General features: G+C 40.6%; 1 protein-coding gene across 3 annotated transcripts in view; it reads left to right on the plus strand.

Annotated features, from left to right (window-relative positions):
• CRIM1 (cysteine rich transmembrane BMP regulator 1) overlaps positions 1-18761 on the plus strand; it is a 209347-nt gene that overhangs the window by 143328 nt on the left and 47258 nt on the right. For all 3 annotated transcript variants that reach the window (XM_010809917.4, XM_005212577.5, NM_001205298.2), the window contains 2 exons: positions 9784-9912; positions 18182-18338. In XM_010809917.4, coding sequence (XP_010808219.2) covers positions 9784-9912; positions 18182-18338 — 286 coding nt within the window. The remainder of the gene's footprint in view (positions 1-9783; positions 9913-18181; positions 18339-18761) is intronic.

The raw sequence follows: 18761 nt of genomic DNA on the forward strand, positions 1-18761 counted from the left end.
CAGCAAATGTGAAAGGCGCCAGTGGCTGGTCACTAACACGCTCCAAAGCTTACCAGACCATATGAAAGGATGTCATGGACCCACCCACGACCCAGATGCTTTTCATGTTATCAGTGGAGATAGAAATGATGCTTAAGTTACAATAGACAGTGTTCAGAATGCCAAGCCAGTTGTCAGACCATTTATCAGCTGAACATTTGAGCCCTGCAAAAGGGCTCGTAATTCATCTACTGAGCCATCATCTGAGACCATTTCTGACTCTGAGCCGGCTGGATAGTCATTTCAACAATAATTATAGCAACAGGTAATATTTTTGTCACCCTTTAAGTTTACGGAATAGTCCGTTCTTTATGATCTTACTGGGGTCTTATAATGATCTTGTGAGGTAGAAATAGGGAAAATTCCTACTTTATAGAAGTCCAGAGAGGTTCATCATCACAGGTAAGATAATGAATGAACACAGACTCACGCTGAGCCTTCTAACCCCAAGCCCATGTCTTTGGGGAGGGAGAAGAAGAGGAAAAGAAGTCAGTGGACATGAAAGTACTTGATTGCCGTGGCTCAAATTCAGAACCTTTTTGCTCCTGGCTCCGTTCTCATTGCTGAGACCCAGTTGCTATTATTTTGACCTTTGGTGACCTGCCTTTGATCTGGGTTCTTTTCCTGAACCTCCATCTGGAATTTTGACCTTGCCTTTAGACCTCTTGGAAAGCCTGCTCCCCCAAGTAGGTTCCTGCCTCTCCCACTTGGGGAAGTGGCTTTCCCCACCCCCTGCAAGCGCTGAGTTGTCTCCCCAGATGTCTTTATCCTCATGCTTGCCATGGGCCCAGCCTCATTCACACCTGCCAGGCTGAAGGCCCTGGGCGGTGATGCTCAAGTCTCCACTGAGTGTGCCCAGCACTGAGATACTATCCTCAACACTTGTGCATCCTGACCTGCCCGCTTCCCTTATCTCCCTCTAATTCCTGCCCAACTATGCTTAATCAGGAGGCAGATTGGCTGAGCCTTCAGCACGAGCACCCGTCCTTCGTGCAGGATGAAATGAGTCGCAGGGTTGAGCGAGTGCCCAGCTATTTTTGAGACTATGTTAATAACACTTTATTCATTTGGCACCATCAAGGAATGAGGTCATCACAGAGTGAATTCCCCAGATGAGTGAAATTTGGGGTGTCAAGTTTTATGTTCAGCATTTGGAAGGCAGGCCTTCTACAGTGCTCCGTGTACTATTGGGCCTTGTTAGGTCAAAGGTGCAGATCATAATTTAAGCATTTCATAGGCTTAAGATGCTTAAGATACTCATAGGCTACTGAGTATCTCTTTTGGGACTGTTTGGGTTTGGGGATGTGCATTTAGTTTTCATTGTTATTAGTGTGTTGGGTTGACAGCAGACTTCTGATCTAGCTTGCTACTTCAGTGGAGCTCATTTATTGAGTATCTACTATGTGCAAGAGATCCTGCCATGATGAGGATCCTAATACAAAAGTTAGGAAATGAGAGATTCAGCCAGTAGAGGACAATATTGAATAGGGCTCTTTCTCAGAACATGTGTCCCGACTTTCAGTTGTCAGATGTCTTTTTGTCCTCTTTGTTCATTGATTAAGCGCTCCAGTGGACCAAGCACTGTGTTAAATGCTGAAGTTGTAAACACTGAATAAACCATTGCCCCTAATGGCAAGATCCTTCCCCCCTGGACCTCATCTATTTCCCAGAGGATTGGGGTGAGATACCAGAATTCTGACCCATCTGACACCCCCTCCCAGCTCAATATAGCTATTAAAATGTACAGACACACATATACACATGTACTTATAAATATGGCACATTTTTTTCCAGTTAAAACTTACCAAGATATAGTCTCCATGAAAATTAACAGTAAAAATATATATAAGACAAGTATAAAAGATTATTCTTGGAATCCAATCATTTTGTGAGCTCTCTCAAGCTGAATTCCTAGAAAAAGATATCCCATTCTCAATTAGAGGGTTTTTTTTACTTTTTTCTTTTTGTGGTCTTTTAATAATCACATAATCATAGTACTGTCTTTTCCTATTAAATATGAGATTGGTAAAGGAAGAAAAACATGACTGACAGCCAAGATTCCTTGGAAAAAGAATACAGAGTTAATAAATAGGCCTAAAGTAAATATAATGCTTCCCTATCTGCCCATAAAATAATACAAGTCTTGGGAACATTTTCACACCATTCATTTTTAAAATAAAGAAACTGCTCTGAGATAAGTACTTTAGAAATTACAAGGATGTAGGTGTTGTTATGAGAAATATATACAAAGGAAAAAAGGATAACTAAGTGTGTGGTGGCTGAAAGAATTTGAAAACTCCAACTGTAGGAGATTTTTTTCCATGACTTAATGAGACTTTCTTAAATACACTCATACCCCATGGAAATTCCCACTTCCAGATTAGGGAATTTTTGTATCCTCAGTTTTTTGGCTTTTTTTTTTTTTTCTTTCATCGTCTACATTAATAGAGTTTTCCCCTCTAACTTCATTTGTAAATATTTCACCTTTATTATACCTCTTCCCAGGCTGCAATTATGTTGACAATTTGCTGATTTATTTGAATGGTTTTCTGACTAGTTATGGTCACATTTGAAAAGCAACTGTGGTAACAGAATGACATATGACGACACAGTAAAACAGATTAGCTGTTGTAAACAGCTCCTTCGGTTCTGACTTGGCCAGCTTTATCTCCAGTTTTATGAGCCCAGACAGGCTACCAGTAATTGGTGGACTATAAGGAGGGCTGATATATATGGCCATATAAACCAAGTGAAGCTTTGGAATTTTCACATTTATTAGATGTTCACATGGCTTAACCAAGTCAAGCCACCACCACCACCCCCACCACACCCTGGCAAAAAATCTTAAGGAACAAAATGCCTGAATTAGGTCTGAAAAGACAACATCATTAGTCATCTTTGTCTCCCATAATCAAATAAGCAGGCTTGTGTATTGATATGGAAGAGCTCCATAAGGTAAGCAAATCATTAGTAAATCCTCAGAGGAGAAGTAATGAGACAGATAAGAATTAGCTTTGTGTTATCTTATCACTTCTATATGAAGGTTAACTCATAAAAGAAATATAGGAACATATCTGCCATAGAGAACTACCCTACCTATAGTGAGATTTTTCCCCGGAAGACTTTTCTTGGTATGTGTCTGTCTGTGTATGCATGTGTGCACTTGTATGGATTTGTAGGAATCTAGGATGCTGGTAATTGGAGAAGGAAATGGCAGCCCACTCCAGTGTTCTTGCCTGGAAAATCCCAGGGACGGGGGAGCCTGGTGGGCTGCCATCTATGGGGTCACACAGAGTCTGACCGACTGAAGCGACTTAGCAGCAGCAGCAGGATGCTGTTAGGCAGCTGCTTCCCATGCCAGGCCTTCCAGGCCTGCCGCTCGCCCGGAGCACACCTCAGGGAAGGATCAGCACACCTGGAGACAGTTGGGATCTGGAGCCTGAGCTAACTTTTATCCTCCTAATAGAGTCAATGCTGCAGACAGTCCTAAGCATGCTGGCTCTGTATGCTTTACACGAGTGTATTTTTCCAGGGTTACCCACCCATCCTCAAGAGCTACTAATGGGCTGTCAGCCTTCCCAGGGTTGCTAATCAGAAAGAGTGCTTCCCACATTTCTCAATGGAGATAATTAGTATTATTTGCAAGATAAACAGCTCGTAGTAATCAAGGTAATGAGAAGAACCTTGTGTTTATTCAAAACCAGGCACTCACTGGAATAACACAGTTTAGACACCAAGTTAAAAAGAATCTATGAACATTTTCACTTAAGCTATATCTATGTGAAATTTAAAGACCAGTGATTATACATATTGTTCCAGAAGCAAATTCACATTATTATTGCACATTTTTAATTAACTGGTAGTCAAAATACATTCCCTTTTGTTCTGTTGTCATTCCAAATATGTTGAACTATCCAATATGATGATGATAAGACTGATATTAAAACTTTAAATCAAGATCTTAAAAGGTTGGATTGGAATTTCAACTTAATTCCCTTTCCTCTTTTTGGAAATTTTTCCTTAAAATAAGCAAGAAAGTTTAGAGGCTTAGATTTGCTTAACACATTTATACCTCCTAAATAGTGAAATGTATGTTACTTTCTGGTCTAGTGCTGTGGCCTTGGAGTTAAAAATAATGATTTTATTTCAACTTTATACTCTTAACCAAACTCATTGCAATCATATTGCCTTAATATCCTTACTGAGTGGATTAAATTGCTTCTAGGAAATACCTGAACTTCAGTGCAGAATGTTGGTGGTGGTCTTCAGAAGCTCAGTGTCTGTGGCTAAGTCTTGAAAAATGTGATTATTTTCCTGGAAATATTTTTACTGATAAGAGGTTTGTTGGACTTCCTAGAATATGAAGGAAATTTTAATAATCTATAAAATGAAGAACCGATATGTGTTTGCTTATGTTACTGCATGCTATAATAATTTTTTTTCCAGAATTTTGTTTTCTGAGACTTGGGATAAGAATTGATAGCTGAACATCTGCACTCCTGACACAGTCCCAAGAGTTCTTGTGAAAAATAGCTCTTCTGGACAGTGTTAGGTATAGGTACCTGGAAAGTCTTTAAAAATCCTTCAGGAAAAGGACAGGTCAAGGAAAGTAGAGATTCCCACTCAGATGCAAGGTAGGAAACAGCAAACGGATATAGACATAACAAACACCCATTTTTGTTCTTTATTGCTTCTAGGCTCAGAAAATATTTCTAGAGTTCTTCTCCACAAAGAAGCGGTTCCAGGGTTCCCTTTAGAAATAGTTGTAGCCAAAGACAATGAATTCCTGCTGTTTCAAGCCTTCTTCCTTTGGAGGACTTTAAGGTATTTCTTTAATTCCTCAGCTGATTCAATACAAGATGAGATGGAATTTCAGGGTGATCCTGTAAGCAGTACTTGATTGAATTTCCTCTTGCCAAATCCATCTTTGTGTGAGCTTTTTCCCATTCTCCTAAATAAGGAGATCTAAGAGCATTTCTTGCCTCTGAAAGAGGCCCACTGAAGACATCTCTGCCCAACCAATTTAAAGGAACACTATTTTATTTGCTTCCCACAATAGGCAGATGCATTAATGTCTCCAAAAGTCTTAGTCTTTGTTCAGCTGATACCCTCCAAGGACACGGCATCACCATCATCCTTCTAGAAAGGCATCTGCTCTCTGGCATTTCATGTCAGTATTTTACCCCCATGGTTGGATGGCATCACTGACTCAATGGACGTGAGTTTAAACAAACTCAGGGAGATGGTGAAGGACAGGGAAGCCAGGCATGCTGCAGTCTGTGGGGTCACAAAGAGTCAGACAGGACTGAGTGACTAAACAACAACAACAACGACCATCTAAGAGCACAGAAAGATAGGATTTAAATGAGAATCATCTGGTCTTCAGGCCACGCCCCATCCGGATATCTTCCATATTCAGAGCACTGTTTCATAGACTAAAGAAAGAGTGTTGTGTGCTTTGTTGCTCAATTGTGTCTGACTCTTTGCAACCCCATGGACTGCAGCCCACCAGGTTCCTCTGTCCATGGGGATTCTCCAGGCAAGAATACTGGAGTGGGTAGCCTATCCCTTCTCCATGATATGGAACAGGGATCGAACCAGGGTCTCCTGCATTGCAGGAGGATTCTTTACCCACTGAACTACCCGGGAAATAACAATTCCCAGTACACAAGTTTCAGATGCTCTAATAAGCCCAACAGATGTTTCCTCAAGCTCCTTTGTTTACTTGGATTAGAAACAATCATACCATGATAACATGATTCTAGATTCTTCGAACTTACTTCTTCCCCCACCAAGAACTTCCTTGTATCGAAACTATACAAAAAGTCTAATCAGCTCTTGGTTATTCACTAAGGACTATACATGTTTCAAATGTTGATTTGAAATACTCTGGTTCAGGATGGTATCAAATATGTCTCATTTCAGAGTTCATTATGCAGAATAAGAAATTGGGTTTCAGTAGCTTTGTAGCACTTCATTCTCAAAACACTAACCCTGATGTTAGTAATAAGACCAATTCTGAGATTACATATTAATATACTGGACTGAAAGCAGACTCAGATTCATTTATGATAATGTCAGCATTCCACTGGACAATTTATAGTTGAAATTTATAGTTGCGTGTTTCTGTTGTAGTATTGTTCTTATGGAATTCTGAAATAGAGATGGCCTCACATGGTGGGAAACAGCACTAGATTGTTGAGAGGATGCCGAAAGGGACTAGATCGTAATGTTTGCATTTAGATAAAATGTTGGGAGACAGCTAGTTACCTGTATGTATCTAATGAAAGTGTTAGTTACTCTGTCATGTCCCACTCTTTGCGATCCCCTGGACTGTAGCCTGTCAGGCTCCTCTGTCCATGGAATTCTCCAGGAAAGAATCCTGGAATGGCTAGCCATTCTCTTCTACAGGGCATCTTCCCAACCCAGGGACTGAACCCCAGTCTCCCGCATTGCAGGCAAATTCTTTACCATTTGAGCCCCCAGGGAAGCGGGCATGTGTGTGTTACAAATCAGCAGTTACTCCGGTGACGAAGGACGGCAGCAGGAAGTACCCCAGAGACGTGCGCCTCCACCCTCATGAGGCTCTCGAAATTTGTTCCACTTTGTATTCAAAAGCAAAAACAGTAATTATTTGTTTAATGTAATAAAATGAAATGACTAGTGTTAAAACGCTTCTTAAAAATAATTTAGACATCTGTCTATATTTAACATATCACAGTGAGTGTTGCGTTCAGCCTAATCTGTTGAGGGGCAGTTGAATAGTTTTAGAGTAAATAGGTTCTGTTGAATAAGTGGTTTTGTTGAGTTTTTCTGTGTTTTAATAGTAAATGTTGAGGGAGTCAGAATTTGAGAGTTCTATGCTTCACAGTTTCTTCCCTCTGATGAACATCACTGATGAATGGGGAAATATTGATTTTAGAGGCACAAAATCATGTTTTGCTTCTTTACATTCTGCCACATTGTCAAAACCTGGAAGACACTCAGTAGGACTTGTTTTGCCTAAAATATTTACAATGCAGCATTGTGGAACCAGCACCTACTTAAATAGCCCTTCTATGCTTTTTTTTTTTTTTTTCATTTGGTAAACTAAGCTAAAGTTGTTATCCTGAATGTTATAGGGACGCATGTTGAATGTATTTCCTGTACTGGAGAAATGTGTGCTTGATATGCACCTGGCACCTGACTGCCTAGCAGGTGCAGCCATTGGATAGCGTGTGGGACTGTTTGAGTCAGTGTTGTGGTTCTGATCCTTAATGCCGCGGTTATTTTTTTTTTTTTTTTTTTCTTTTACTTTCTAGCCACAGATCACATTCCTCGTCTCATCCATTAGTCAGGACATGGACCAAAAATAAGATGCACATCACCAGTGATACACATGTACATCACCGTGTTTCTTAAATCCCTAACACTCATTGAAAGTACAATCCCATACTGCCCTGGGATTATTCTGCATTTTCAGTGTCAGTGTCATCTGCCCAGGTATATATTTTTCCATCATACACTTTCTGAAGGCAGAAGTTTCTCATAAACCTAAACATCAGTAAAGAATACAAGCTTTGGGTCTGTGTGGATGTGCCCAAGACATTTCTTACCCATAAGCCATTCACTGAAGTGCTAGCCAAAGAGTTTAGAAGCCACCCCTGATCCTTAACTCTCTGGAATGTAGACCTAATTCCTCTTTTGATGGGATTGTCTGTGATGTGGTTTACTCAGATGTGATCCTGGTCCCCTGCTATATCTTATCTTTGTGGTTAGAATAATTTTGACAAAACCTCAGCAGTCTTATGGCTAAAGGCTGATATAGAGTTATCTTGGATGGGTAGGAAGACTGGTGATAAAGCAAAGCCTGTAGGTTTAAAAACGGAAGATGTGGGACTTCCTGGTGGTCCAGTGGTTAAGAAATCTGTGTTCCTCTTGCAGGGGCACAGGTTCAATCCCTAGTCATGGGACTAAGATCACCACATGCCATGAGGGGCGACGTAGATAGATAAAGCAACTGGTCAACAATGTTTACAGTAAACTTTAAAAGAAGAGAGGAAAGCAACACTCCTGTATTTAATCCACTCATTCTTAAAACTTGCCTGAAAATTAAACCACTTTTCGATATTTATATGTCAAAATAGATACTTTAAGTCATTGAAGACAATTAGAAGTTTTATAACAGCGGAACTTAGATAAAAATTTCAGGGAGATGTTCTTCAACTGCACTGTAATAAAAATAGAGAATGTGCTATACCGTCTTCATATGTATTTTTGCTGGGAGAATGCTGATGAAAGCATCTCTTTAATAAAGCCCTAGTTGCTCACCACCTGTGAAGAGTTGAATCACTGGCCTCTTTTAGCAGGTGGATAAAAACGTAGAACTCTTGATCTTAGCAGTGGCAGCTAAAACACTTATTTTTGGTCTCTCTTCCATGGTAACTGGAGATGAAACTTGAGAAGACAGTGTGGACTAATGGATAGACTGTTGGACAGGAGGTCAGGAACCTCTGTTCTGTTCTATTCACAGCCTGCTACTGGGTTGCTATGTAAACTTAGATAAGCCACTTACCCTCTCTGCACCTCATATTTTCCATTTGTGAAAACATAGGTTAGAGACATTCTGTATTTAGCGCTTCCCAAAGATATTGTGAAAACTAGCTTATTCTGAAGAAGTTCATAGCATCTTTGGGTTGAAAAGAGGCCACGTAAATATGTCATTGTCCCTGTTCCCTTGGACGGCACTCTTGCCATGGACTGAGGTTGTATAAACTGTCCATTATCAGTCACCGCCAAACAGGTACCCTTGTAAGGTGCTTTGTATCGCACAGAAGCTGAGCATGTGACCCGACAGCCAGAACACCTGGATTTGAATCTGGGATCCACCACTTACTAACTCCATGACCTTGGGCAAGTCAGGATGCTAGATTTCCTCATCAGTTAAAATAGGGATAATGATAACACCCATCTCATTGGACTGTGATCTGAAATGAGAAAGCATTTATGAAGAGCACCTTGGACACTATGTAGATATGTAATACACTGTATATATAAGTGTGTGATTACTGTTATCACCCAGAGCAATCCTTCATTATTAACACAGCAGGGAAGATCGCCTCTGGCCTTGGTTTTTTCTGTGCATCTCATCCCAGGATGGTTGCTCTCTCCTCCAGAATGCGTGTGTCTCACTCCCACTCCCATATGCCCTGGGCCCTGAGTATAAGCTCCTATAGCTGATGTTATCTGCTCTGTCATCTATAATAATTGAGAGAGTGTCACATAACAGATCAAAGAAATCCAGATGTTTTAAAGTCTCAGAAACATCTCTGATTTAGTAACTTGGAAAAAAAAAAAACTCAAATAGATATCAGAAGTATTGCAAAATGGAGAGTGAGATAATTGACTCCCTGTGTCCTGATTATTATTTTAAAAACTCAGAAAACATCAGGAGGAGATAGAAGAACAGTTAAAAGTTTACATTCATTTTAACCTTTCTTGCCTGCTTTCTATTGAAGGTACCCAATGTATAAATTGCTCAAACATAAAGAACTAGAGGGTCGGATTTTCAAAAATCTAAATAAAAATATTTCTTTTTCAGGGGTTAACAACATTATGAAGGTATAAAAGTTTAGGATCTGATGAAAATTATTGATGAGGTTTTTTTTCCTATAACTTACCATAGTGTGGGATTTCAAAGATTGAATAGCATTTAAGAGGTAATCATATGTTTCACTGATTTTTTTTTTCTCTCTCTGTTATTAGAACCAACCTACATCACAATTGATCCACCTGCATGTGGGGAGTTATCAAACTGTACCCTGACAGAGAAGGACTGCATTTATGGTTTCAAACTCGATCACAATGGTTGTCGAACCTGTCAGTGCAAAAACAGTGAGTACATGGAAGCCTGTGTTTTTTCAGAGCCTAATATGATATTGTCAAAGCACATTATGTGATTAAATATCCTTTTCATTCCTGTTCATGTCATTGCCTTAGCAACCTGAAAGAGGGAAAAAAGTGTACTTAATGTAAACACACAGTCAGTTGCAGAAAAAGAGCTGCCCTTTATTCTGCTTTTCGCCTTCATTTCATTATACATCAGGATACTCCTTATTGTCCAGCTGCTTCGTGGGTGCAGCCTTGGGAGCTCTGGGGCACATGATTCCAAACACTCCGGACGCTCTAAGTACCATCCTTGTCTGGGTCATCCAGTGACAAGGAGGTCACTCACACAGAAGTGTCACATTCCACATGTGGGCACCATAATCTTTAGAATGCGCTCCCCTTTGTTGACCCCAACTCTTCTCCATGTAGATTCCAATCATGTCTCCACCATGATCTCTGAAAGAAGATAGGGTATATTATATTGCATTTCTTCCTGGGGGAAAAAAAAAAAATTGCCCTTCATGTTTAAAACGATTTTGAATTCCTCTAAATCTTCTACCAGAATAAACATTTTTAGTCATTCTCCAGGTGACGCAGTTTCTAGAATTCTGTTGGGTCTTTCCATCTTTTGATACACTTAAAAATATATCATGGTTTTCATATAAATGTATGGCCTGGAAACAAACAGAATACTCCAGAATTTGGTCTGATCACTGCCCTGCTATTGTGTGGCCTAAGTGCTTGTTAGCTCTTTGGATTATACACTGTCAGCTAACACTGAGTTTATAAGGATCTGGAACCAGTTGGTGCTTTTTGCATTAGCTGCTATTAGGTGGTTCTCATCTGTTCTGTACTTGGACATTTGATTTTTTTTGTAATGACATAAATGCAGGGTTGGATTGAACAAGAAATTTCCCTGAGCATTTTCAACCGTTTACGAGCTAGTTGGGAAATTTTTGAATCTTGATGATATGATCTCATACTTTATCTGTGTCTCTCAGTTTATATTAAATGAGCATAACTTACATGTCCTCATCTAAATCACTGCCCTAAAATAAGTTGTACAGAACCAAGGACAGGGCCCTGTTAGCACCAAAGACCTGCCTGTGAAATGACTTTGAACACAATCTTCACTTTTTCTTTGGAGTTACTCAGCTAACATCATAACAGCTCCATCTCCACAAAGAAATCTTGAAACTCTTGGCCTGTACCTTATCTAAGATCAAAATACATTCTATTTGCAACACTTCTTTGCTGGAAACCCTACTTTAAACGTGATGAAGTTGGTAGGGTATGGATTGTTTTTCACAAACCTATACTGCCCTGTGGCTCAGCTGGTGAAGAATCCGCCTGCAGTGCAGGAGACCTGGGTTCCATCCCTGGGTTGGGAAGGTACCCTGGAGAAGGGAATGGCTACCCACTCCAGTATTCTGGCCTAGAGAATTCCATGGACTGCATAGTCCACGGGGTCGCAAAGAGTCGGACACGACTGGGCGACTTTCACTTTCAGCATGCTGCCTTCTGGTAGTCGTTGGTTTCTTTCCTAAATGTCGAAAATCCCACGTTTAAACGTTCATTCTGCAGGATTTTCAGTTGTCAATGTCAAGCTTAGTTTCTGTAGTGTTAGTCCTTTGTCCTTTTGAATCGACAGTTGGCCTCTTTAGTTTTCTGAACTTTTTCTTTTTGCTCTGATGTTTCCAAATACGGACAGTGCTTCTATAATCAGCAGGTTCTCTGTGAGCCTCTAGGTATAATTACCCTAGGCACAGAGAGTTGGAATCAATTAATGTAGAGAGATGATCACCTTCTGATTTATCAGTGTTCTTGGACTCTGTATTCCTCTTCTCCTTAATTGTTCAATGCTGTTCTTTGTAAGGATATTTTTGATGAAGACCAGATACTCAGTAGAAGTTGCATAATTCAGTTTTCTCAGTTACTTGTTACCATCATACTGTCTGCCAGATGGAGTTAGTGCTGCAAGGGAGATTATCAAACTACTGTGATGATGGTCGTTCCTACCTCTAAATTTCCCATAAGCCTCAACCAATCAGGAACTGTCTGCCTTCCTACACTTGTTTCTGTTCAGAGGAGGGCAGGTCCCTATTATACACCTATCTGCCTTCTTTATCTCCCTGTGGAAGGCCAAGTTCACTAGGCACCTGCTTTGGCAGCTGTATCTGTTGGCTTAAATGGTCAGCTTGAGTTTTTTGACCCCAAAATAATTAGTGATTGTATCACAAAGCGTTTACATTTTAATCCTTCTCTTGTATCTCTTGAGCTATATACCCATTTTGATCATGGGAGCATACCTAATATTTTTCCCTGAATTTTTTGAAGTCTAAAGATTTATGTTTCATTGTGCCTAATCACCCCACTCACAGTCTTCACCTGGGCTTTGGTGTTGTGAACTTGTGGCCACATGGGCACACTTACATAAGCACCCAGCTGATTCACAGTGAGCCCTTTGTAAGTCAAATCCAAAGAAGCAATTTCCCTCAGTTGTCAGTGGAGCCAGTCAAAAACATCTGACTGGCTTTTCGCAAGTTGAGACTATCAGGAGAATTCTGCTCTGCCTGGCTTTGTCAAAGGAACAGCCCCACGTCCTGCTTGCTTTGTGCCTTCATTTCATTAACACGTAGGAGGAAATAAGTACAGGAGACCGTTGCGTTTTGTGTCAACTGGAATTTGTCATTTTGTCTGCATCAAACAAGCAAAAGTACACGGAAGGTACATGACAAAGCCATAGAGCCTTCCTGCTGTCATCCCCTGCCATTAGCAATCCTGACACCTTTTGATAGGTGAGTCAAATTAAACCAAACTGCCACATCCTCAGTTGTCAGATTCTTGTGATTGTATGGACCCAACTCCCCACCAAGCCTCTGGCATCAGACTGACTTGTCTCTGGGTGATTGGGTAGGTTGCTTTATTTCCCAGAGCCTCTGTGTCTGTGGCTATACAGGGCAGGTAATAATACCAAATTAATGGGTTATTTGGAGGACAACTAATTAATGAATGCAAAGCTAGCTTTAGTACCTGACATACGGTAATTGTTTACTCTGCACAATAGCTGTTTTATAACATGCTTTTCTGAGTCAGCTGGAGCTGGCTGACGTGGAAAGCCCCCAGCTTCCCCTCCTCTGCTCCGACACCAGCCTGCCTCGCGTTCTGCCTGTCCTCTGCGGGCAGACATGCAAACAGCTTTCCTTTCGCCTTTTCATTTTAACCCTTGAATATTCTCAGTCTCTTTCACCTGGTTTTGAAAAATGAAAGTCCTTTGTACTGAAGGATGGCTAAATATGTTCTTTTGCCCGTTGCAGCTACATGTTAAGTATGGATTTTGTCTAAATCTCTCCTTTACATTATTTTTCTGCATCCCACCGAAATCTGTTTCATATGCATTGGTCCTAACCATCTATACCCAAGTTTTCCCTTAGGAGTTAGACTATATGTATAGACCACTGGTGTCAAGATTTCTTTCTTAAAATTAAGACCAGCACCAAATGACTGTTTCTCCTCTGGGGCTGGTTGGTTGTTTGCTGGTTCATTCCTTTCATTCATCTAGCGTTTATTGAGTGTCTACTATATGCCAAACCCTAGGAGTACGAAAAAGATAAAAATGGACCTTATCCCTGACTAGTATTGGTAATGTGTTGGTAATATTGGTTATATGATATTAGGTTGTAATGCTATTACATTATAGTCAAGCATATCATAGATAGTCACTGAAGATTGAAATCAAAACCCAGAAGAAACACATCCTTAAAAAGAACATAGAGGGACTTCCTGGTGGTCCAGTGAACCTTCCATTGCAGGGGGTTGCAGGTTCAATCCCTGGTCAGTGAGCTGAGATCCCAAATACTTCAGGGTCAAAAAACCAAAAAGATAAAACAGAAGCAATATTGTAACCAAGTCAATAAGGACTTCAAAAAATGGTTCACATCAAAACAAAAAAAAATTCTTTAAAAATAACCTGAAAGGTATATGACAAAGGATGATTTTATTTGAACATGTTGTAACTTTGCTTTTTTAACCCGTAACAAATAACATTTCTTATAACACTCTCAAGCGAAGTAATGCATCAGGAGCATACAGACAATTTAAACTGTCCCTGACTCATTTTTTCAAAGACATATTTAGAATAAAGAAAAGAAACATGGTGGAAAATGTTTAAGAATGCTCAGTAGAAACGGAGGTCAAAATCAAAATCATTTGGATGAGCTACTAAAAATAACTTTATTGATACCAAGCTGTTAGTAGCATTACTTTAACCAAAATGTTTGCCGTCATACATTATGCACTTCCGCTTACTATAGGTACTGTATATAGTAAATGACATCCATATTAATTAAATGGTGTCAATCTTTTAGCATCTCATTTACATTTTAAAATCAAGTGGATTTCATCAAATTATTTGTAACTTCTCTTCCAGTTTTTAACATTCTGTAATTCTAGGGATTAATAAAAGCTTTTAGCTAGAAACTAATGCAGACATAGAAAACTAATGGTAGCAGGAAGAGAAAAAGCTTTCAGCGTTTTCATGAAATATATATCTGAAGCAAGCATCTAAAGAAGCTTGCAGCATCAAGTGCACAGAGGCAGGCTCCTGTTTTCATGTCATTGTTACTCTGAACAGACACTTATCAGGGGCAAAATTGGGACCACTGTTTGCAGGGTTACACTTCTTAATTTAGCAGCCTTGGGAGCTCTGTCTGCGGTATCCTTAGCTGCTTGCAGATGGGCGGGAACTGCCAGAGCCCCAGAGCGTGAAGCCCTGTGGGGAGAAGCGCAGCGCAGTTCTGGGGGCGCCGTCACACTGTTCTGTGTGCAGCCCCCGTGGTGCTCCCTTAAAGCAAAGTACAAACCGTGCTCCCCACAGCTGGGGCCACGCTGTGCCCCTGGGAGCAAAAGCATCTTTTTTTCTCCCAAATAAACAAAGTTTACTGCATAGCTGCTGTCAACCAGCCATATCATACAGGCTCTGTAGTTCGCCATTATTTATCACTTCTCTTCAATGGAAATTTTCCCCTCTGGATTGGAAGGCATTTTTGGATCACAGTGAAGTCATACCATTGAAACATTATAAACATAAAGGTTTCCCTGGTGGCTCAGACAGTAAAAGCGTCTGCCTACAATGCGGGAGACAGGGGTTCAATCCCTAGGTCAGGAAGATCCCCTGGAGAAGGAAATGGCAACCCACTCCAGTACTCTTGCCTGGAAAATTCCATGGATGGAGGAGCCTGGTGGGCTATAGTCCATGGGGTCACAAAGAGTCAGACACGACTGAGCAAGTTCACTTTCACTTTCACCATTCTTTCTACTGAAGCTTTTGAAACAAACCTATAAACCCTACCCATCTATAAATAAGATGTTTCTAGTGTATCTGTTCTCATCTTCTTGTAAAATGTTTGCCTTAAAGTTATACTTCTCTGAAGAAAAGTTCATAATTGATACATGGATCTAGGAATACTTTGAAATCTTTAATGTTCCCTATTTCTGAGTTAGATATTTGGAGACATTTAGAATGGCATCCCACTCCAGGACTCTTGCCTGGAAAATCCCATGGACGGAGGAGCCTGGTAGGCTGCAGTCCATGGGGTGACGAAGAGTCAGACACAACTGAGCGACTTCACTTTCACTTTTCACTTTCCTCCATCGGAGAAGGAAATGGCAACCCACTCCAGTGTTCTTGCCTGGAGAATCCCAGGGACGGGGGAGCCTGGTGGGCTGCCGTCTATGGGGTCGTTCAGAGTCGGACATGACTAAAGCGACTTAGCAGCAGCAGCAGAAAAAACTTAGTATCAAAAAACTTTAACGGTATTGTTAAAGTTTTTTGATACTAAGTTTTTTCATCCCATTATTTTCTATGAGCATGTCAGTCTTGATGAGAGTGGAGGAGTAAATAGCAAGAATTTTGACGGGTTCATTCCCTTACAAGTACTTGTTGAGTGCTCGCTCCATGGTGAACACCATGATAGCACCTGGACTATAAGTGGGTCCCTGCCCTAGAGCTCCCTTCTTCTGGGGAGGGAAATGAGATAGCAGGCTGATGAGCTATCCCAAGTCAGGGCAGCACAGTGGCAACCTGCTCAAGAAGTCACAGCCAGTCTGAAGACCATGAATGTCCTGTGTTTCTGTTTAAACGTAGCAGCCTTTGCTTGAAGTTCCCTTCTACTGCAAAGCAGAGGGTAAAGACAAACTTAGTTTCTTTCAAAATTTTTAAGCTTAGTTGATGCAACAGCTTTTATTAAGGATGAAAGCCCATTCTGCTGGGTTGGCCAGAAAGTTTGTTCAGGTCTTGCCGGCTAAACCTGAACAAATTTTTTGGCCAACCCAATAAATTTAAGATCTGTGGGAAAACTCCTTGTCTTTACAGGACCACCAGAAAAATGAAAGCACAGAGGTGCTCAGACTTAGGGTTTCAAGGAATTCAGTCCCCAGGGGTGTTCTCAGGGTGTTTTTAATTCCCAACATCATGTACTTGATGTCAAGGTTTAAAATTTCTGCAAATAAAAAAAAAATGGACTCACAACTTAGATCTTGGTGTCAGAGAAAGAAGTGTGGCTATGAAAGTCTTCTCCCTCCTTCATCATCCCTGTAATAATGGGGAGGCAATGATGACCTTTCAAGCCATATAATTATAAAATTTTAAATGAGCCATTTAGAATATTGCTTTTAAGGATGCAAATTAGTAATCAGTTGCTTCACTGTGTGATACAGACCCATGAGGTTACATTAAATATGTGTAATGAAAGGTTTATGATGATGACAAACTAGAAAATTATACCATAAATCACATTATCCTTTTTAAAAGATAGCATATTAAATATCAAGTGTTGCCAGCTAGATTCACAAAAGATGCTATCTTAAAATATTTATGTAAAACATGAACCCATTTCACCTATTTAATTGTAGTTAAGGTTTAAATTTGGGGGCTTCCCTGGTGGCTCAGTGGTAAAGAATCTGCCTGCAATGCAGGAGACCCTGGTTCGATCCCTGGGTCGGTACTATCCCCTGGAGGAGGGCATGGCAACCCACTCTCTTTCTCTTGCCTAGAGAATCCCATGGACAGAGGAGCCTGGCGGACTGCAGTCCATAGGGTCACACGAGTCAGACACGATTGAAGCAACTAAGCAGCAGCAAGGTTTAAATTTAGATTAAAGGATTTGTGTGTGGAAGCGACGTGTGTTCTGTTTTTCCCAATGACGTGTACATTATTTACAATGTTTATGCTCAAAGGATATCCACATAAATGCATTTATCCAACAAAAGTAGTCCCTGCTTCCCATTTTACCGTCCACACAGAACACTGATGAAACATGGCCGCACTTTCGCCATCATCATATCTGCTTCTTTAAATTTGATTATCTTTCAAATTCTGCATTTAATTTAGACAGACATCAACTTTCTTTAGTTACATCACCAAGCATGCTTTTCTTATTTACCTTAACATTTTTATTGCTTATGTTACTCTTGTAATCCCTGTGTCACACCTTTTAAATTTCTTTAGAAGATTTCTGTTAAGCTAATAGAAGTTTCTTGTGCCAGCCACCATCTCGTCTTCCCTCTTTTCCCCTCTTCTACAGTAAGTTATGACTGAGGACAGTTAGCCATCACTCCAGGTTCTGCCAACAGGGGACAGTTTGAACATTTCAAATAGTGGATAAACGTTAATCTAGATATTTCTTTGGCACATACATTTTTTGTCAATTAGCCAAGTATATCTAAATAGCTGAATATTTTTCAGCAATGGGGAAAAAGTATCTAGGTGAAACACTGATTATTTCACTTTGTATTAGTTATTAGAAATATACCTCTTAAGGAAAAGGTAAGCAGTCCTTTATGCCCCATATAGTACACAGTATTATACAGTAACATCTAAAACTCTTAAAAGTAAACATATGTGAATGTGCTTCTCATGGGCATGCAGTAGGAACAAAATGCATAATGAAATTTGAGGTGTAAGCTTCCAGTTCTCACATTTGAATAATAAATAGTAATCAGTGGTTTGAAGTGACCGATAAGAACAAATTAAATAAAGAAACTTTATTGAGTATCGTCAATAAAGTTGAGCTTTATTCTGTATATTAGTACCAAAACGTGAAGCTACATTCCGATAACCATGATAAACGTGAAATGGCACGTTTTTAACCATTGCTGATGCTCTGGTGGAACTGAGAACTTCACATCTGTGGAAGACTGGAAGATCAGGGAAGGCGAGGGTGTGTTCTGGTCCCTTCATCTTTGGAAGAAACGTGCTGTCCGTGTGTCTTCACAGGGGAGGAGCTCTGCACGGGCCTCAGGCGAGGCTGCACCTTGAACTGCCCCTTCGGCTTCCTAACTGACGCCTACGGCTGTGAGACCTGTCAGTGCCGCCCGCGCCCCCGGAAGTGCAGACCTACAGTCTGCGAAAAGCATTGTCCATTCGGATACCTGTACGTATTTCTCAATCAGAAGAGCTCTTCTCGGTTGTCTGTAACTTGAGGAAGTGTGTTACCTGTTTCGGGAGGCTGTTTTTGTGTGTTTGTGAACAAATCAGTGGTGTACTGAAGTCCGAAGTATCTGTGCTGGTTTTGTTAGAGGAATCGGAAAGTGGGGAGAGGAGGTATGTCCAAGGATAGGAATCAGGTTTTACTCTTTTGGAAGACGGGCCAGGGCCTTGTTATGACACTGCCCTTTGGGCCTGTTGGGTGAAATCTCCTCATAGGCAGGACCTTTGGACACTGCCAGAGGGAGTGGACCTCTCATGAGGTCCCAGAGATGTAAGCCCTTCGACTTTGCACAGCTGTCCCAGCAACTGTTTTGTGATAACCTATTCAATCCATACCTTAGGATGAATCAGTAGCTGTCAAGCTGCT

This window comes from Bos taurus, chromosome 11 (assembly GCF_002263795.3).
Source record: "Bos taurus isolate L1 Dominette 01449 registration number 42190680 breed Hereford chromosome 11, ARS-UCD2.0, whole genome shotgun sequence".
In the NCBI taxonomy this organism is placed as follows: Eukaryota; Metazoa; Chordata; class Mammalia; order Artiodactyla; family Bovidae; genus Bos; species Bos taurus.